The sequence below is a fragment of the Copidosoma floridanum genome, unplaced genomic scaffold (genome assembly GCF_036245765.1).
Source record: "Copidosoma floridanum isolate Cflo_tuat_1 unplaced genomic scaffold, Cflo_Japanese_pri ptg000017l, whole genome shotgun sequence".
In the NCBI taxonomy this organism is placed as follows: domain Eukaryota; kingdom Metazoa; phylum Arthropoda; class Insecta; order Hymenoptera; family Encyrtidae; genus Copidosoma; species Copidosoma floridanum.
In genome coordinates, this window is record NW_028321894.1 from 11,083,638 (window position 1) to 11,106,353 (window position 22,716).

Consider the following 22,716-nt stretch of genomic DNA (forward strand, 5'->3'; position numbering starts at 1 on the left):
TGATCATCTTAAACATATTCAAAGAACGCTGCAAGTTTTAGAAGAACACGGTTTTAAATTACATGAAAATGAATGCAGTTTTGCACAGAAAGAAGTAACATACTTAGGAAACATAATATCAAACAATAACATAAGGCCAATTAACGATAATGTAATAGCGATAAAAAATTTTCCCACTCCGAAAACCAGAAAACATATCAGACAATTTCTGGGCAAAGTAAATTTTTATTTAAAATATATCCCCAAATCAGCAATTGTACTGGAGCCTTTACACAATCTTCTGAGGAAAAATGTAAATTTTGTGTGGTCAAACAAATGTGAGGAAAATTTTACAAAAATAAAAAATTATCTGTGTACTTCACCGATATTAGCAATATTTTATCCTAATGAACCTATATACATTTACACAGATGCTAGTTTAGAAGGAGTTGGTGCAATTTTGAAACAACCCCAGGAAGACCGATCTATTGAACCAGTATTTCATTTTTCACGAAAGCTCAACTCATCTCAAAAGACAAAAAGGGCAATTTATATCGAATGTTTAGCGATAAAAGAAGCCATTTTATATTGGCAGTATTATTTAATAGGCCTACATTTTAAAGTATTCACTGATCACAAGCCTTTACAAAATTTTAATATGAAAAATTGTAAGGATACAGAACCCTTACATATTTTAAATAATATATATTGCAATTCGAATTTGATATTCAGTACAATCCAGGAAAAGACAATTCGGAGGCTGATTGTCTTTCAAGAAATCCCGTTTTGTCTGATGACAACAATGTTGAGGAATCAAAAATAAAGATAGTAAATTTTTTAACATTAGAAAATATCTTGAAAGATCAAAAAGAGTTAGTTCGTAATGAATATTGTAAAATAAAAGATAATATTATGTATAAAAACCTAAATAGGACAGAAAAAATATATTTAACAGAAAAATTTGGTTTAACGGTTCTTAAGAAACTGCACGATTCACAAGGGCATATTGGTGTCAAACAAATGTTATTAACAATTACACCAGTCATATATTTTAAGAATATGCATAAACACATTAAACTTGTTTGCAGAAGTTGTAAAATATGTATAAAAAATAAAACGAGATTTGGCAATTTCAAAGCTCCGTTGTCGCAATTAGGTCCAGCGTCAAAACCGTTAGAAATACTATCATTAGATACAATTGGAGGTTTCAGTGGAAACAGATCCCCAAAAAAATACTTACACTTGATGGTGGACCAATTAACTCGATACGCATTTATTTTGACATCAAAAACACAAATAGCACGGGATTTCATTCATTTAGAAAAAACGGTTGAAAACAAAGGAAATATTGGGATGATTTTAACAGATCAATATCCGGGGATGAATTCCACAGAATTTAAAAATTACTTAAATCAGAAAAAATATTCAATTAATTTTCACAGCAGTAGATTGTGCATTTTCAAACGGACAGAATGAGAGGACTAATCAAACTTTGATAAACAGAATCCGTTGTAGAATATACGAAAATAAACATAAACCATGGTCTGTTATTGCAGAACAATGTTTTCGCGAATATAATAATACGATACATAGCTTAACGGGGTTTTCACCCAATTATTTATTAACAGGAGAGGATAACTCAATAATTCCAAGAGAACTAAACACAAATATTAACAATAATTTAGACTTTAACAGATCTCTAGCACAAAAAAATGCCAACAGATCACATATTGTAAACAAACAGTATTATGATAAACATACTAAAAATATAGAATATCAAAAAAATGATTTAGTTTACATTGAGAGTTGTAATAAGATGAATAAGAAGAAGTTTGATCCAGTCCGGATAGGTCCATTTAGAATAACAAAAAAATTATCCGAATCCATTTACGAAATAGATACCGGTGAGAGAAAAAAAAAAGCTTAAATATTTTTGATAAGAGTAAAATGATCCCTTACGATCCTGTTCCTGCCGAATCCTCTCGGGGACGGGGGATGTAAGTTTGTTGTATTTAAAACTTACAAACTTAGCCGCTGGTGCGACTCATGATTCTCATGAGTCATTATGAAAGCACACAGCTCAACCGTCATCACCACCCTCGCCTCTCGTTGTCCACGTACTCTAGTCAGCTAGCTACAAGCGCTCAATGTGTTCGCACCAAATATAAAACTGTATTGTATAATTGTTGTGTAATGTAAAGTTGTTAATGTAAGTTTGTAACACCTAAAGCGACATAATTGTTGATTCAGGTAATCAACATTGTAACATTGTTTTAATTTTAATATTGTGTATTGTTATTTACAATTATTATTGTTATAAAAATTTCAGTTATATTTCTTTCTGCATCAACTTGTGTCTGATTTTGTGCCTTTCAACACCACTCCTAACCGTCCGAAGTTTTACGTTTAAAGCAACTTAAAACTTACATATGTATATACATATATGTATACATACAATACGTACATTTATCCAAACTTTTATTAAAAGGTAAACTGTTAGCAGCCTAAATACTATGTTTGAAGCCTCATTTTTCCTTTTCTTACTCTCAATACGTTGTAATACCTTTTTTCTATCAGCTTTTTTTTTATCAAAGTCTTGGTTTTTGATCAAGGATTTTGTGATAGCTTCATTTTGTACAATGATGCCAACACACAAACAAATAAATGAGTCCGCTGGCTGTAGGATTCATCTAACTAATAAATCAGAGCAAATTCTGGGTTCTTAAGAATAACTAAGCTATAATGAACACTGATTATCACTTCAGCAAACTTGTTTACTAGAAAGTTGTAAAAATTGGTAAACTTAAGACTCTAATCAAAACCAAACATACAAATAAATTTAAAAACACTTAAAGTACTAAGCTGTGAGTGACGGACTACATAACTACCAGTGATATATGTGCGGAAAACTTTCTAAAGCTTAATCTCCACAACTCTAATGGAAGCAAACAAAAAAATAACTACGAGACTAATTCAAGAATGTTAATAAGTCTACGTTATGTTATAATACTCCCTTTATTCTTCATCCAAGCCCATACAGAGATTTTAAGTCAATCAAAAATCATTGCCCTTTCTGCAAATTACCATAAAACCTAAGTGATTGCAACGAAAAAAGATGAAGCAACTTTATGTTTGATTAGCTATTATCATAAGCAGTAAATGGACAAGAAACATAATTCATAAGGGTACAATATTTCTTCAATTCGAAAAACTGCAGTAAAATTAAAATAAAGCGTGTGATTTCAATCTCTTAATGATAATATCAGCCTGTAAGTAGAAGCACTGTAATCAGTAAACTACTATCTGGTCCTTGTTAAAAAAGCCCTAGTAACAATTTTAGAAGGGGGCGATATGGTGTCACATAGTCTTATATGTACGCAAATATTAAATAAGTTTTTCCGTTCTATTATAATATGTATAAGCGTAGCTAATGCAAACTAAGGTATTGGTCCTCGTAAAGATATTTTTGGCATACATTAATGCTTCCTGGGCAAATGCAGGCCACATAATGAATAAAAATCATTTTTAAATGAGGATTTCTTACCCTCAGCAAGAAAATAATCATCATGTGAACTAAGCAAATAAGTATTAATACAAAACGAACTGCTCCCAGATCTTCTTTTATCAAAAGTCCTAGTACCAGTTTTAGGAGGGGGGGTATGATGTCAGTAAACTATTGTTGATACGGTTACTTACAGTTATTTTTGTTCTTCTATCGAGCGAAATTTCCCAAGCAGATTTAGGAAGCATTTGAAACAAAGACCAAAGTGCATTTTGAAAGAAGTAAGTCACCTGCGAGGTTGCTGATAGCTGCGGTACTATGACCAAACATAACTAACGTACATGCACGGCAGCTTATGTTGACCAGAAATAAGAATCTAATATAGTCTTACATACAAAATTTGAAATTAAGGAGGCTTGGGCGTTTGGTATCGTATCTATTGAGGGGCCCCTGTGGGGTACTTGTCATACAAATGATTCTTTGTAATATTTTTTTTATAATCATTTTGATTATACACATGTGTGAACAAAATAGCAATAATACGCGGAAAAGTCTTTGGGAAAATCGATATTAAAAAGTTTATTAATTTTCCCGAGGTACCTTGTGTACAGATGACGGCCCTGCCACAATAAAGCTCACAACACTGTACTCTCTTGCGCTCATCTGCTTTTATATACCTATACTTGTGTTAGACTTATTTTTTTATGCTTGTATGTTTATGAATGTACAGCACATGCGCACTTACAGTACCTGAACAAAACAATTCTCATGTTCCATGTTTTCCTCGCTTTTTTCTCAAAAATTGAAAGTGATGATCCTATTTTTTTTTTTAAAATAATAAATTATTTATACTTACAAGTACATGTACCAATTTAATGTGTGGGCCAACAGCTTTTTATTGCGGTACGGTAGTCTATTGAATTTCGGGTTCCGTAAGGTTGCGTGTTAAAATGACGAATTTTCACAAGCGATTATCTCGAAAATAAATGTGTTGACCTACCTATTTTGTTTTCCTAAAATAATCTAGCAAACTTTATTTATATAATCTCTGGATTTTACACCTAGCCAGCATTTAATTCAAAATCGCCCAAGCCTCTTTAACTTTAAAAACCAATAAATGTATGAGTCTATAACTAACGGTTTGTAAAAAAATAACACAAAAACCGTTTATTTACTCAAGCACGTATTAAAAATATAATTCGATTGTTACCACTTTTTTACAATAAGTTTTATTAAATGAACGAACAGCACCTAGCATCAACAAATAAATGTTATATTTTATATCAATGTTAATATTAAGTTACAAGGAAAAATCTGTAAAATTTAGATGTTAAAGAGAATGAAAGGGCATGAGTAAGTGAATCACATTCCTTTTCCTTGATGCACGTAGGAAAGCCATTTTGTGAGTTGCTGAGGTAGAACATCTCTAATCAATTAGATTTCTGGCTTTTGTCTTCTATCCATGATGTTCCTTTAACAAGCTATCCTGCATCACTTTCAACCCAGCGCGTGACCGAGGTCCATTGCTTTGATTAAAAAGGCCTGGAGACCTTCAAAACAGGCTGTTAACAGGCACCCCTTGAATGGCGGACTAAGGAGTTCGAACATGTCTTTGCTACCATGGTCCTTTCAAAGGTGAATTCACAGTTCTTACTTGTATCCTCAAACCATTGACTGGGTAATTGTAGTCCGCCTTCGCTACCATATGGTCCTCTGCGAGAGTGGTTTAAATTTTGCCTCGAATTTCTCAAGCTGGCTTACTACGTGTACCCAACAACCTTTGATATTGAGAATCAAAGTAAGTTTCTCTAAGAATTATTAGTTTTTTCGTGTGTTTTTCTTTTTACTGTGGGCATAAATTCTAGGGCTTGCACTATTACTTGTTACGGTATGGGTAGTTAAGTCATCAGTGTATATAATAAAGCTACTGTATATTCTTTGATTGACAGTACTTATGAAATAATCGATCTCTATAAACCATAAGCATGATCTAGTGAGCATGTACATTGAACATTTTTTTTGACTTAAAATACTTATAATACACAAGCTTTGTGAAAATCTGTGTATTGTTGATAGAATAGGAACCATAATAATAATGATAAAATTATTTGACTACTGGTTTCAATTCGTCAGATCAATTTTACCTTATCGACCATACTTGGTTACAGAAGTATTGTTGTAGTATAATTAGTATGTTAAAAAGTGAAAACTTTTCCAAAGTGCTAGTACGTTATATACTACTACAAAATGCAAAACTTGACATTTAAAAATTGTTTTTATGACTTAGCAAATTACAAGTTATGTCATTTCAACATTTTTTTTATTTTCTCGTATAATAGTCACAGTAAGTAAGGAAAAAAGGGATTCTTATTTTAGATTCCATATTTCTAAGTGATTTGGAATTAATTTTGTGAAGAACTTGATATTATGATAAACATTATGGCTTGGGAATGTTTACAACTTCTATTAAAAGACGACATAAGTGCCAAAAAAAAATGCACAACTAAGTAAACAAATATTATCAAATTTCTTAGCTAAACTTAACTTTATAATCGTAACCAATTCATAACTGATTATTATTATAAGCAATTAATAGTTTACAGAAAAAATTATAATATGTCAAACTCAACTAACCTTATACTATTATTACATGAAATTTTTACAGGGAACACCACTTTTAAACCTTTTTACACCACTTTTAGAGCAGATAAGTACCTCAAAAATTGAAGTATAAGAATGTAAGTTTAACACAACAGTTTTATTTTACATTTAGCTAAATGAAATGCAAAAACCGGTACATGAAGCCTATGATAATAACTTTTTTAACTAAGACAAAAAATGTTTCAATAGCTTTGTATTATTATCAGAAGTATAAGAAATTGTTTCGGGGATAATCATGTTATTAAACAAGTAATGAGAATCGACGAGATTTTTTCTTCGAATTTCATTTATAACTTTTTCTCGGGTCACTGTACTGCAAAAAAAGACAGATAAATTTGTTTGCTATTTAACTATCTACCAATCAGTGCTAGTTATACTATCTGAAATTTATTTTTTGCAAGGTTGTGGAAGGAAGAAGAGTTAAAATTTTTATCAAAAATTTGAATACTTTCAAAAGGAATTTCTTAAAAATAAAAAACTAATTTTTTATATTGAGATCTTAAAACATGCACGATAGTTTTTGCTTAGCATTGAAAATAACGCGATATAACGATTATAATTCAAAGATTAAATTATCTGCCCCAATCCTCAGAGTGTGGCTAATACAAGTTTTAAAAAATAATTCAATATTACAGTTAAGTATATTCTTTTATTTTGACCACAGTCTTCTACGAAATTTAATTTGCTATTATAAACAAATTTTCTTGTAGAAAACTCTATTGCTTTGTATTTGAACATGTTTCAACTTTTTGTACTTATCAGACCATATTTTTCTACGAATTAAAGTAAAATCTGATAAAAGGTGGTTAAACTTATAAATCGTAGTAATCTGGATTAAATATTTCCGTGATGTAGTTTTGCTGTGATAAGTAATACTGGAGTACATAAATTGCCGTACGCAACTAATTTATACCTGTTGTGATCAAGCCAAACCAATAAAGAAAAAAAAGTTTTTGTATGCGGTTTTATGTACGGTTCTAAAATCCTGACATGAAAAAGATTTTTCATTTCCTTTATTAAATCAAAAAATTGCGACCATCTTTAGTTATAATATAGTGTTACGTCGGCGCAACCTATTATTCAAGTCTAAGCTTTTACTTATTAACTCGGGACTCGCTCTGGGCGCGTAGGAGGGACGCAGGGCCCAAAAGGTAGTTTAATTTCTTGTCTGAGTATTTAAAAGGGGGCGAGGACGGCCATCTTAATTAAATTGACACGGTTGTCAAACAATAAAGCGATGCACTCGCTCGCGGTGCGCCTCAGATTTATCGAGGATACATGATGCGATGTGTCGAATAGTATCCCATTCGCGATCTAGAGATTACCATTACCGTAACGAGCAAAGGTAGTTATACTTCAGAGGTTACGCAAGGAGGGACAATGGTTAAAGTTCGCGACCGGTCTAGGGGCCACCAGTACCATCCGGAGTAAATGTGATTGCCCTAGACTTTACGTGAGGAACAATTCCTTTATTTAATCTCGTAGTGTGGAATTTCACCGACTCTGTATTTCGAACTCTAAAAACACACGTCTGCATTGAAACTGACAGAAAAACATTGATTTGTCACTTTGATATTTGAACTAGACTTACTTTTATTTTTGGTATGAAGCGTAAACGTGCTGAACCAGCGCGAAGTGTCCGAGATCAAAGATTTAAAACTGCACTCGTGGAGGACCGTGAGATAGCAAAGGTGAACTCTAACTGTCTAGTCAACCGTTCGAGGAGGAAATTGAGCTGTAACTATCCCTTACTGTGCCTCCAGGCTCTTTTTATAAAGAGTATCGGACCTTGACCACGCGCTGGCTGGAAACCGACACAGGATAGCTAATCACCGAAAATTTTGGGGGAAAAGTCAATAGCCGAATATCTAATTGCCTGGAGTTGCTCTAGTGTAGCCACTTAAAATAGGCACTTTCCACCTCTGGCTGGATTTCCTTGACATGCGTCAAGAGAGGGGTAGGTAATCCACTCACTTGCACCATTCCTTTCTCTTTTACATCAAGATTTTACAGATCTTCCATGTTATTTAATATTAACATTAGGATGACATATTGCTAAAATTTACTTAGACTAAGCATTGTTCGATTATTTAATGAAATTTATTGCAACAAGAGCGATGAGAATTGCCCAATATTTCATGTAGGAGTTAACTGAATAATCGTTCACTACGTTGCTATATTAATAATAGGGTTAGTAATAGACATTTTTACACATAAATAACTATAATAGTTTCTAGCATTGCCAGATACATGAATTAAACAAATTGACAGTTGGAAAGAGTAATTGTAAACAGTGGTCCAATCATTTATCTCTGAAGCAGCTGTAGTTGTGGTCCAAACACTTATCGGGTGTTTGTCGCGACTCATTGCTTGTTAACTTAACTATGCTTGTTGTTTATTGTTAGCTACGGATGTATATCAAAATTTTAGTAGAATAATCAATTTTCATTTTTCCTTTTGATTACTTGTTGGCGAGGACGTTGGCACGTGGTGCCCTGGGGATTTGAAAATTCCGTTACTTATATTGGCTCGGTCACACAAACTCTTTCTCGACATATCTGAGTCAGGAAAAGGGAAAGGAGCTATTGTTGATTGTTGGCTTAACTTTCCCGATTTCCTTTAAATATTGAAAAGTAGCGACATGTGTTCGGATAACAAAAATTAGGTTTTTGCGAATGGTATAAAAATTCTACGGTGTAAGAGGGTAGCTTGGCAACTTATGTATAAAAAACGAGCGAAAAACTAATAATGTTGCTTTGTTAGGTTTACAGTAGTTAACATTATTACTTATATTGTCGTTGCTTATTAACTATACATTAACTCTATCTTAGTCTACTTGTCTTAGTTCTTATCTTCCGGCGCAACTGTTACTAGCTAACCTTTTGTATTCGTTAGTTCTTGAGAGTTATTTCATTATTTTATGCTTTGAAAAGTATTTCGTTTGATTTTTTTTTCGGTCAGCATGAGCCAACGAGCGTGTACGTTAGTCGTGCATGGTCGTAGTACCTTAGCTACGAGCAATCTTGTAGGTGATTCACCTCGTTTCAGATGGACATTGACCCCTGCGTTTAGTGTTCTAAAATCGGCACGGAAAATTTTAAAGAAAGGGGAAAAAAATTATTGTAGATACAGCGATGATACATCCCCTTCCTAAGACTGGTATTAGGGCGTTTGGTATAAACAAAGAGGTCTAGGAACAGCTCACTGAGTGTTAACAACTTATTTACCTAGTTTACAATATGATAAATTAAATCTTTGGTTTGAAGTTAGTAATTCTTATTTATTTATGACTTATATCTATTCATTGGCCCACGTTTGCCCAGGGTGCCTCAAGATATGAAATAAAAACAATGGGGACTCTGTGGTTACGGGAATACAGTAATCAAAAACCTTTACCGGAACCAATACTATATCTCAGTTTAGTAACACTTATACTTGTTATGAAAAAAAAAGAATTTATTTTTTTGCATAAATGTAGGGTTGTGCTTCCCCCTATTACCCCCTTTCTAAAACTGGTACTAGGGCTTTTAACAAAAAGGTCTAGAAGCAGTTCGCTGAGTACCTGTTTGGAGAGAAAAGTTACATTTGGTTTGGCGTGACGCTCTCGTGGGTTAGTATGAAATGGTGTTAAGTGGGTCTTCTTTTGGGATAGTATAATGGATGTTTGGAGTGGCAGGGTTTTTGATTTGCATGTAGTTTTGTACGCAGATTTGGCATTATGCTTCAGCTTCTTTTTGTGTTGCAAGGTTTCTGTTACTTTAGTGATTTGGGTGATCTTGTCCAACGAAAAGTAGTCACTTTGTAAGGGTGTTTCAGATTGCGCCAAGCATGCGTACTGACCACTCGTAGGTTTGGTGCAGTAAGTAGCTGTTGATTAAACCTTCTGCTATTGTTTTTATTAGATGGATAACCACGTAGATGGTCACAAATCCTGCACTATCGTTGCCAAAAGTGGTCAGTTTCCGACATACACGCTTGCAGGAACTATCAGCAAATTCCTCCAGTGATGCGTTATTGAGGAGCCTGAAAATGGTACTTTGATAGTCAATTGCTGGTGGTCCATGCATATCTCGGGCAATATTGTTGAGAAGTGTTGGCTGCTTAATAAGGAACATGATTCGATCTCTAAGCCTCTTTAGATCACTGGAGGTGTATATGCCACTTGTTGCCTGGTTTGACGGTTCTGCATATTGCCAGGTGGTTTTCGTCATTGGTTTTAATGCTTTTGGGATCTTTTCTTCCGTTAAGGCTTAGCTTTTCTTGCAAAATCTTGAATAAAGCATCTGTAGTATCTTGCAAATCCTAAAAATTGTCTTACATACTTGAGATTTTTTGGTGTAGGGTATAATTTTACTGCTTCTAATTTCTTGGGGACTGGGTTTAATCCTTCTTCACTTAGTATACGGTCTAAGTATACTACTTTCTTTTGCATTAGTTTGCATTTGCTGGGTTTTAATTTTCAGTTGGCTTCACATAGTCTTTTCATTACTAGGTCGAAGAGCCGTTCGTGGTCTTTGAGAGTCTTCGCGTAAATAACTATGTCGTCCATATTTACAAATGCACCCTTGCGAATTAATCCGTCGAGGGTCTTTGTCGTAGCAGCTTGGTATTCCACTGCTGCGTTTCGTAAGCCGAAAGGCATCTGAACGAACTTGTAATGCCCGTTGGGAGTCGAGAATGCGGTTTTGTGGGCATCTTCGGGGTGCAGCAGGATTTCGTATAAGCCTTACTTACAATCGATTACCGTATAATATTTGGAGTCCCCGACTTGGTCGAATATGTTTGTTATATTGGGGAGAGAAAAATTCATCGGTATAGTTTTCTTATTAAGTGGTGTAAAATTAAGGACTACTCTTTATTTAGGAGTGGCATCGGTGCTCTTTTTAAGTACGATCTATAGGGCTGTACTATAACCCGATAGTAAGGTAGCCTATATTGCTTAGTAACCACCGATATGTCATCAACCGTAGGTATGTGGTGAGTTGCGATGTTGGTAACCGTTAGTGTATCTCCTTCAAGGTGAAAATTTCTGTGGTGCCACTCTATCAATCTTCTAGCTTGAGCCATCTCATCGGCTTCGAGAGATTTTAAATCTATTAGCATTTCTAGTTGTTGACCCTGGAAAATATAATCATTGATGTTACTGTTGGTATTTTGGTTACCACTGGCATTAACGGTGATTTCTTAAAAAAGGTAAATATTGGTTTCGCTGCCACTCATATTTGGGATATCTAATTCATCATATAGTTTATTAATTAACTTGAGGAATGTTTCTCTTTCCCCAAAGCTGCAAAATTTATCAACTAAGGTTTTGCAACTAAGGGAGCCGTCATTTTCCTCGTCGTCAGGTGTCGCATCATTTACGATTGCTTCTCTGTCAGTAGGTAGCTGCAATTTTTCGTATCTTATACTAAGGGGGACTCTATCGCCCTGTAAGGTCAATAGCTTGTTAGTAAAATTAATCCTGACCTTATTGCGGGTAAAAAACTCAGCTCCTAGGACTCCTTCGAATATTAGTTTCGAGTCGTTTGGTATAACTTGGAATGTAGTTTCTAAGGCTCCAAAGCCGATGACAGTACTTCCGAGTGTTTCCATTGCTTTAGTTCCAAACCCACTAATCATTCTCTTATCGTTCGCATTAATCTGATATGCTTCAAGGGCTTGACTGTCTTCAATTATACTGACTTCTGAACCGGTATCTATCAGAAGCTGTCTGGTTGGTTTGTGAATATTTAAATATAAAAAAATTCTCGAACGACTCATTAATATTGGAGCAGTAAGTTTCACGTGGGCCTATATCTAGATTTTGTTTAAATTTTGTGACATGACCAGGGAATTTTAAAAGTTGGTGCTTAAATCTTATTTCGCACTTTGTGTCTAAAAGAAAACCTTTTTCTGTTGTGCCATCGTAAGGTATATTAAATGGCTCCTCTACGACACGAAAGAAAACTGTGAAGTCGAGCACCTTTAGTATTACTGTTTCAGTTGACGAGGTTGTGTCACCACCCATGCCGTGAAACTTCATTATTTTGTTTGTGTAGATGCAGACATTGGCGGGGACGCTCTTACGTTTTATCAAATTTTCATGGGAGCCCGAATGGATCATTCGACTTATGGGCTGGGTGCCTGCCATAAAATCTAAATAGGGCACATACTTTGGCTTGGGGCTTAGATTGAGAGCATTAATTCTTCCAGAATTTGACTCGTATCCAGCGAGTGCGTTGATGCTTCGGGGGAACTCAGAGCCGCACTCATTACTGGGGGGCCAGTGGGGTTTACCTGTTTCACGCGCTCGTTATATTCGCGCTTTCCACATTCTAGTATCGTATGTCCACGGTTAAAATAGTAGGTACAAGTTTTACAATCTGCAGCGACGTGTCCTTTGTTGCGGCATCGCGTGCAACGTGGCTGAGCGTCAGGTGACGGCTGACGCCGTCTGCAGTTGAGAGCTATATGTCCAGCTAAGTTGCATATTTGGCAGACTACTTTATTTATCGGACAGTTATTCGTCGTATGGTCCTGTCCTTCACAAATAGAGCAAGCTATTAGATTTTCACTTATTTTTGTGCATCTCAAGGTGATATGACCCATGGTGTTACATAACTGGCATGTTACCGGTAGTGCACCAGCTCCTCCCACATTTATTTGCCCTGAGTATTTGAAAAACTTGATGGCTATGTGGCCTCGTTTTCTGCATACCTGATAACTAATAAGGGTTTCTTTTGGCTGCTGCTTGGAAGGGGTAGTATTACTGCGGACTGTTGTGGCAGGTGGTTTGCATTTGTCCGCGATGTGGCCTTTTTGTTTACATAACTGGCAAGTGGTTTGAGACTCACAGTCAGCATCCGTGTGATTGTTAGATAAGCATAATCGGCAGTATAAAGCATAGCGCCGTTTCTCCGGTTGTGGCGTTACCTTTACTTGGCCTCTAAGTGCTTGCCTCGTTTGTAGCGCTTTTTCTATTTTAATGGCTCTTTCAATTATATCGTTCAAGATTTCTGCATTTATAATGCTTAATTTGACTTCAATTTCTGGGTTAAGTCAATTCTTGAAGTAGTCCATTGACCCAGACTGTAAGAACGCGATGTATGTGGATGGGACTACTCCCTCGTCTTTTAATCTCTTTACCTCTAGTATTTGTTGCTATAAATCGTATATTCTATCTGCGTAGCTAAGTACTGTTTCTTCTGGTTTTTTTAATTCATTACCTATCTCACCAAGGAGTTGGTGTATAGTTTTGGTGGGGGCGTAAATAGCTTTGATATGATTTTTGAGCTCTTCAATGTTTCCACAGGTTACTGGTTACTATACGTATGGCCATTCGTGATTCTCCTATTAATTTACACCTAATTAGTTTCGTAATATTGGGCTCGTTTGCTGCGTTTACCATATTCTTAGCTTCGTCGCAGCTTTTCGAAAACATTCTTGAGGGTATATTGTAACCACTAAACTCTGGGATTACCCTTATGGTGTCCTTTAAAGCGATTGCTTGCGCCATGATTACAAGTTCGTTCGTAAACGGGTGATGCTGCGGTAGATTTTCCGTATCGTTTTGATGTGGATCGTTAGCACCGGGAGTAGTGGGTCTGGGTTGAGATGACTTAATTAGGTTTTCTTGCTGACTTGTACTTTCTTGAGCAGTAGTAATGGGGTTCTCGATGCCAGCTGCAGCCGTCCCTTCGTGTTCGTTGAAGTTACGTAGGGGTGATTCGTTATCCGAAGAATTCTCCACTAAATGCTTTCCTACGTTCTCAACACCGTCTTCTTGGTTTTCCTCAGTTTTTACTGGCGTCCTTGGAAGATACCGTCGTGATAAGAAAGGTTTGAGTTATCCCAATTGTGTTTAGTGATTTAAAATTGGCATGGAAAGTTTTGAAGAAAGGGAAAAAAAATCAATGTTGATACACCAGTGTTCCAATAAATTATTATAAAAAAATTGATAGCGAAAGTTGTGACAGGTATTGTTTTTGTGGGGAGGGTCCGTTTTCTAAAAGGCAATTACTGGATAGAAGATAAGTCAGAGTCATGTTGCAAATGGCGCTTTCAATGACAAAGTTATATTTTCTATCTATTGGTCAAGGTTACAGCTGGTATGTTTTATTTTCATTATGGCACTTTTTAAATAACAACAAAACTCTGAACAAAATACGATATGATAAAAACACTCTTAATCTCTGTGCATTATGAGAACTCTTACTTTCTGTGAGTGTTGCGGCAGGTATTAATTTTTCACTCCCTTTGGACTTTAGCTCATGATCTAATACGATACCAAAGTTATGTTACAGCTACAATAGATTAAAAGTGATAGCTTGTACACACTTTTCACGAGTATACAAGCTCTTTTTTTAACTTTTGTGGGTAAGTTTTAGTTTTTGATCTAAGGGTCAAATTACAAAGCAAATTATCTTGAAAAGTAATTTCACATAATAAGTGTCAGTATCTCATTTTTATCTAAATCATAAAAATAAAACATGCAAACAAACTGGTCTATAAATCAAGTAAAAGTCCTTAGAAGCAAGTGCAATTAAGACTTTTAGTTAGAGATTTTACAAGCACATTATATTTTGTAACATTTTTCGATCAATCGCCAGTTACATTTATTGTATGATACTGAAATTTCTCGTTTACGTACAAACTAAGTTGACATGTGTGAAATCTTGCATAACAATTTGAACTTAAGTCACATTTTAGAACGAGTAAAATTGACTTTTTAATTGACGATCCAATTTGATATGAAAAAGTTTTTTTAATTTGTGCCTTACACCTGTATCCAGCATTCAACTATAGCTTGATTCAGAACATGAGTCTGAAGTTCCAAGCACTTACCCAGAGGATTTTTGAGAAACCAAAAAAAAGTAAACGACTATGATAACGTTGATCTAGTCTTTCCAGATTTAAAGTAAAAACATAATGTTTCCGATGCCTATTTTACGTTCGTTGGGGCTTTTGCAGTTGTATTATAAGTATTATGAAATTTTTTAGAATTGCTCTGGGCTAGTGCTCAAAACTTCAGACTCGTTTCAGAACTAAATAAGGGATACACATGAGGCACTAAAATTTTCACGTCATACTTATAATCAGCCAACTCCCAGATTAAATTGAAGCTCCATGATGTGACAATAACTATTTAAACTACTTCTGGGACTAATTTGGCTTGCTTTTTTCTGCTTCCATCACCACAGACGAATACTCTGAAATAAAATATAATTTATAAGATTCACCATTATTTTTGATTCAATCATGAATGTATTATATAATTAATTTGCTCAAATTCACGCCTCAATACTACAGTACTGACATTTATTAACTTTTTTTTTTAGTGTGCAAGGTACACTTTCATGTTAGCACCATCACCAAGGTAATAGCATTCCATCAATGGGTTTAATAAATTTTCAATCTTTGATGAGTATTTAGGCTAGTTATAAAGACCCAAGCGTTATTTATAAAAAAGTTTTTACCAAAAAAACTATATTATATAGTATAATTGGTAATTTTTTAGCATGAAAAGTAAAAAAAAATGTTTCTTAAGAACACTTATCAACTCTTCTTGTTGTCTATTGAGAAGATATGATCAGCATCAATGTTATTGTTAGCCAAATTTTTGACACTTTTGCTCCTTATGTAGACTGTGACAGAATCTTTTACGTAAAAAATTTTCTTTACAGTAAGACTACAAGCCCATTTATTTCTACAAAGATTCTTTTTTAAATACACTTTCTGTCGTACACCTTTTTTCTTAAAAAGCTCGCATTTCACAATTGAATATCTTACATATCTCTGGCAGCAGCTGTCTGACTCTAGACACCATCAGCTGTACATACATTTGTCATTAAATAATGACGCTTACTAATTCCATAATAAGTATGATCACATTAACCTTAAACAGCAAAACCAAAGCCACTGTAGTAGGCACAAGACGATTTGTCTGCTTCTGCGAATAAAGTGCACACATATACAATTACAGCCAACTTTTATTAGCTACACAATAATAGCAATACTATCTATCTGTCTGTTTGAAGCAAGACAAATTTAACTTGCAGCCAACTTCACGATAAATACATTTTTAGGCTGAAACTGAAATCGAACATATCCTAATTGGAGAATTTCGAGATACGTACACCTCATTTTCAATATCACAAAATTATTTCCACTTATATTTCCTTGTGGATCGGTAAATAATCATCACATATATTAAACTTATTTAAAATATATTATGCATACAAACAAAAATTACGTTTTATCCTAATTCGAAGGTTAGAGTATGTTATTCTCGATTAAATTCCAGGAAAGAATTCTTCTTACCAAGTACATTATTAATTGTGGGATGAAAATTTAGTCAAAACATTCTTTCTATTCTTCACTGGAAGAAATATAAGAATTAGCAAAAGTTATAAGAATAGGAGATATAAGTGAACGGTATTTATTATTGCATGCAGAGACAGGGGGCCTATTTATAGACAGTCTAACAAGTCTTCTCGAAAACTTTTATAACATTACATTGATACTGAATTTATTTATTCCGATTTTAATCGATATCAATAGCTTACCTTACTTACTGTCAGTATTCATTTCTCTAAGTTATAAAATTTGTGATAAGTATTTAAATAAAAATTTTTTGTTTGGCTCAATTATCAAGCCCCAAGACTGTTCCTGTGTCTATTATCGTGTCCCTATTACAAAGCCCATTTTGCCCTTTATAGTTTCTTACTCAAACTTTCTACACATGAAGTTGTAAGGATGTATATAAGAATAAGTAATTTTTTTCTAGAGTACTGAATAAGTACATTGATTTATTGCATCAAAAATGATTCCAAACGAAAATTTATGAAAGACGAGATTTAGGATTAGTACACTGTTAAGTATTAAAAATCAAAGGCATTAATGTTAGTGGCACAATATAGGCACTTTTTAATAAAAAATAGTTATTGTCAAATTCATGAAGTACTACGGTTATGTGGTTACATTGATGCAACGTATGTTTTCACGGCTATAAATTTTCTATAAAATATTAAAATTTGCATTTTCTTATGATTTCTGGTAAGAGATCGGATGAACACTGTTGTTAAATAATGTAACCTCACTTTTTATGTACGCGTTACATTAAAGTCTCAGTGATTTAAGCTTTAAGAGTTCCGTAGATGCTAATGTCTCATAAATTTAAAGAAAAAAAATAGTTGATGTGTGTTCATCAATCTTTCATTGATAATTATGTGACTTGGACTACCGTTAAGCACATTTGAGGCTAAATTTGATGCAATCAGATAGTACAATATGCCTCATACTGGGTCGTGTCGGTTAGTAAGCAGTCTCCCCAAGCAAGTATTGAATTAAGTGATACAATACTAAGGCCAAACGGAGTCAAGGAATAGTGCAGGATATTCCATTGAGTAGACTCCATGGGCAAGTCAATGTTTAAGTCTCCCAAAAGTATTACTCCATTGTACCCTAAGTTACAACGTCATAATGGGGACCAGTAGCCAGTTTGTAATAAGTTATAGATTATTCGAAAAAGAGGCTTTTTACTACAGGCAACTACTTTAAGCCTAAAGATTTCCTGCTTTTTTCAGTGCTGCCCACGATGATTAAAGGTAAACGTAATACTTACATAAAGTAGAGGAGAGTACATAAAGCGCTATTCGGCCGTCTCTTGTGACTGTTTTTATATATTTTGTATTCCGGAATGAGAAATCTGCTCTTTAATGAATCCTATTTAAGACAGCCCTCATTTGCAACAATAACGTTAAGCTTATTGGTTAGTACCACGTAAGAACGCTTTTAATATATGTGCTAACTTCTTGCACGTTAATGTGGCTGAAACAAAAGTAACGCATTTCTCCGTGACTATTATACACCATCGTAAGTTCATCTATATTTGCTTAATAATTTGGCATTTAAAAAGCATTGCTAACAATGAAAGACTGAGAGATTTATATTGCAACTCAGCTTTACCACATGGTATTTTTCGCAGCACAGAGTGAAGTAGTTTCCGCATTTACACGTGGCATGCACTTCCAAGCATTTTTTCACATTTTTCAAGAACAAAAGAGAGAAGTCATAAGAGAAAGGTAGAGATAGAAAGATAGAAAGAGAAAAAAAAGACTGAAATAGAGTAGGATTCCTTCAGCTTATGGCTGAAAGCCCAAAAAAGCCTTAATAAGGGCATAAGCTGCTTGTTTAAACCAGTTACAAAAATAATGTACTTTACAGTTGGAGCGCAGATCCTATACACTTAAAGAAGCATGTCAAGCAATTAAACTAAGATAGGAGATAGAGAGAGAGAGCCACGGAGGTAGTATAGGAATAAAAAGTGTATGACGTACATATAGGTGTGAGAGTGTAAGAGACGTTGCCAGATGTGTGACAGTGCAAAGGCTCCTTCTTGTTATACAACTCTAGTATATTCTTGTTATACACTATATATTTTGTTCTCAACCACAATAAAAGTTTTGTGAAAGAAGAAATCGTGATAAAAATTAATTATTAAATTTTTACAGTAACAAAAGTTTTTTTTTTCAGATATGAAAATTATGGAAAAATGTGAGAAATTGTATAAAAAATTATTTACTTATTTTAGAACAAACAAGTTATTTGTAAGTTAATAAATGTTTATTAAAGCACTTATAGAAGTACAACTTCATTAATTCTAATATTTTCTAATACTAACTTTAATTAAGCAGTATTTTTTTAGTTACTTATGCATTAAGTTCTGTTAGAAGAATATGTTTAATACTTGACTGTCAGACCAAAAATGTTTTTAAAACTTACCGATTTTAGAAAATTGCTTAAACTTATTCCATATTCCCAATTTTCATTAGAATTGCATAAAATTGGCTTTGACTCTCCGTTTGTAGCATACTGTAAGCGTCGATATCCTTCAAAAAAAATAGTCGTTGCATCAACAATTAATGCCGTCTCAACACGAATTGCAAATTCTTTTGATTCTTGATGTGTTTGGACATTATGGATATTAGGTACATAATTATTATTTCCAATTAATCGAACTCCAGTCATATTTACTCCAGAAAATTGATAGTGGCTAGAGTCAATAACTTGTAAGTCCTGAAATACCAATACCAGTCCGTGTTATATATGACTTCGTTTCTGGGTGTATAAGAATTTGAATTTTCTTATTAGTTTATACAACTTCTCGTTAGATAAAATACAAAATATAACTGTTTTTTTCACAATTTTTAGGATACAAGCTTTACGTTTTTATATGTCCTGACCAATACGATTTTTATTTATAAATAAAAAGTTTCAGTGTATGACGTGTAAAGTGATATGATATGCATTTTTACACTTTGCACTTATGATAGAAATAAAGTTTTCATTAACAGTTGGATGCAATACAAAAACAGTACGTAAGTTAAGTTAGTATACCTTTTAGAACAGGATAGAAACATAATATAGATAAAGAGAAATATATGTCAAAAGAAGAAGAAACTTAAAAATGTAGTCTCATATCTGATTATGTTCGCAAGATAGCGATTACTTTAGTTGTGTCAGTTAAATGCCTAATTAAATGCACTTCTTAAAGTGCACAAATAAAGAAGCAAGAGCTTTTTCTTAAAAAGAAATTATAGAAATACCTATTATAATTGAAAATATTATTTTACACTTTTCATGAGTATAAGCTATTGGAAAAAATTACTTCTGCTGAAGTTATTTTCGCTGTGTACAAAAATAGAGTTGGAACACTTATACTTTCTATTTTTATTTTATACATCACAAAAGTCTGAGGAAAAACAGTATAGTTATACCTAAAGTAGTTTTACTACATCTAGTCCTTGCTTACTATTTCAATAATCGTTACCTTGTATCATTATTATTATTGTTGTGATTTTTATGATTACTATCAGTTCTTTTTTTATTAATACTGTTGTTGTTATTACTATTGTTATGAGTGTTATCAATGATACTGTTATTATTATTAAAAGTTCTACTGAATTAACTATAGCCACTTTTTTTTTTGCTTACGACAAGTCTACAAAATGATATATTAAAGTTTTTTAAATAAAAGCTAAAAAATTAGCAACAAAATTCTTATTGCCTTTTGTATCCCTAATTATCAGAAAATGAAGTTTATTGATTTATCTATAAACTCCTGTAATAATGTCTGATTTATAATGTTTTGATACACGTTTGTTGTAGAATCACATTTTTTTATGTTCAAGTATTTTATAATGCCTATTCGTCTATGCTGTAACTATGATTTATATTAAAATAACTTAATACATAAGTAAGAAATTTTTTGCATTATTCTTTTTATACGTCTCCCACTTTTTTCACTAGAAATACTGAAATATACTTATTTATTTACAAAATATTGTAGTGATATCTTTTTTTTGTATCGATTTTGAGCAGAGGGGAACGTTAAAGTAACTGTTTTCTTTTATTAAATTAAGAAAAAAAATCATGGTCATATTAAAAAAATGTATTAGGTCTTTCCGAACAGAAACATCTAAGACGGCTTTGTGTAATAATACATTTTAACCCTAGACTTGAAAAGTAACGAAGACCTCATACTGTCCAATTTCTGGACATAATTTGTATAAAATTTAGACGTAGCAGCTGGAAAAAAGTACTTTTATTTTGTACAATAAAGTGAAATGCCTAATTAACAAGTTTTTTGCATTAGAATATAATTGTTTGACTTAAGATGCTGTTCAATTATGGTACTTGGGTAACTAAATGCTGCGTTGTGTTTTTTAAATCTTTTGAAGATATTTACTTTTTCATGATCAGTCCTGGTTATTTCTGTACACACGCATTGCATAATTTTTGTTCATACTAACCTTTACCATTTGATTGACATAAATAGCTATGCCTCCGTTATTCACAAATCAAAGAGGCAATCCAGGATTAAAATTCAAATTTATCTACATAAAAATCCTGGGAGGATCGTGAAAATATATCAACATAATAATGCACATTTAATTTATACTTTTTTACTAGAGATCTCATACATAACGTTGTCTATTTGAGTATGTTAGTATTTCTGGGTTCCACCCCTTAAAAAGATGGTAGGTAATGGGAGCTCGTAAGTACAGTGCTGAATTCGCAGTGCTCCTAACATGTATTACAATATACCTTAGTGGGAGTATGTAGGAATGTCGTCTGATTCGCTATGATCCTGACTCATGGTACACACGTTCTCAGAATTATTTATGCCAGTATGTAAAGAGTACCTACTTTCTTATGCTGCCTTTAGATTTGATAATTTGCCAATGGCCCAGGACTGCTCAAGTTTGTACTGGCCTGACAATCCACCAGTTCACCAACTACCTTACCTAGATCATAGCTCCGGTGTATCCTGTTCCAGAGATCTTCTCTTTACCTCGCTAACGTTGTAGAGTAGCCACTGCTGAATGAAAAAATCTAGAAAACTACAAAAGTCTCTTCATTACCAGTGATGCCAGGGTAGTGTATAATGTAAAAGGTTTAATGTAAAGAGTGATAATTCAATAGAAAAATATGATATCGCCTTATATTCTGGTATCAAAGGAATGCATAACAGCACTTTAAAAAGCAAAGCTCAGTAGACTAAGTGCAAAACTCGTTGCTAAATTAAAGTGATTTACACAAGCTGGCAAGACCATTTTAACCGCTTAGAGGAGTAGTAGTGTCAGCGGCTTTAATTAGGTGGCTCAGATAGATCAGTTGCGAGCTCTAGTATGAGGTATATCTTCATATTATACGTTAAAGTATTAAAGTGCTTTCACATTTCTTAAAGGCACGTAGATTGGAACTCACTATAACTTTGTGTTAGTGGTATATTTAAATATTTTAATAAAAAATTGAATAAAACACATTTGTGACCTTACATGTCCCCCCCCAAGCTATTATAAATTCGAATATGGGTGCAATTCTTATCGATGATCGCATTAACAAAATTAGACTCAAAAGAAAGAAGATTGACAAAATTAACTGGCTATGCCTCACTTCCCTAAATAATTTTAATTTCAACACAGCCTTTTTCATATGATTCACCAAGTTATTTACAAATCGCTCACATCACATTGGTTTTTTCTTTTAATCAATTTTTAAACTCATATCATTGCATGGTACAATATACGACGTATATTCAATATTGTTACAAATAATGCGACGTATTTCTCGTTATTCACATTTTTTTGTCTTTGACACATTATTAAATACTTTTTCCTCCTAGTTTTCCCATTATTCAAATTAACTTTAGAACTTGAAATTAAGTTTTTTTTAACCTTTCTGAACTTAGTAGATATCAGATTTCACAGTTTCCCATATAAAGTACTATTCTTCACTTAATTTTTTTTTTCTGATTCCATAGAACTTGATGGTTAAACTTCTGATTTTAAATACCTGAATAATTAAGTACAAACAATGATGTCAGAATGTATTAAAAAAGTACAAAGTTGAAATGTATCTGAAATATATTTTCTGATTACTCAAGCGAGAACAATGGTGGTTAACATTAAGTGAATGCCGCTTCACATATGCCTGAGCAAACAACACACAATAAAAACACACATAACTTAATTGACGAGCAGGCATGATACGCTTGTAAGGATAGTTATAGGTTAGACAAATGCATG

The 22,716-nt window shown here is 33.5% G+C and overlaps 1 protein-coding gene across 1 annotated transcript in view; it reads right to left on the reverse strand.

The window, feature by feature from the left end:
- LOC106639240 (glutamate receptor ionotropic, kainate 2) overlaps positions 1-22,716 on the reverse strand; it is a 1,100,929-nt gene that overhangs the window by 599,118 nt on the left and 479,095 nt on the right. Inside the window, exon 5 of the mRNA XM_089592472.1 lies at positions 18,908-19,201. Coding sequence (XP_089448598.1) covers positions 18,908-19,201 — 294 coding nt within the window. The remainder of the gene's footprint in view (positions 1-18,907; positions 19,202-22,716) is intronic.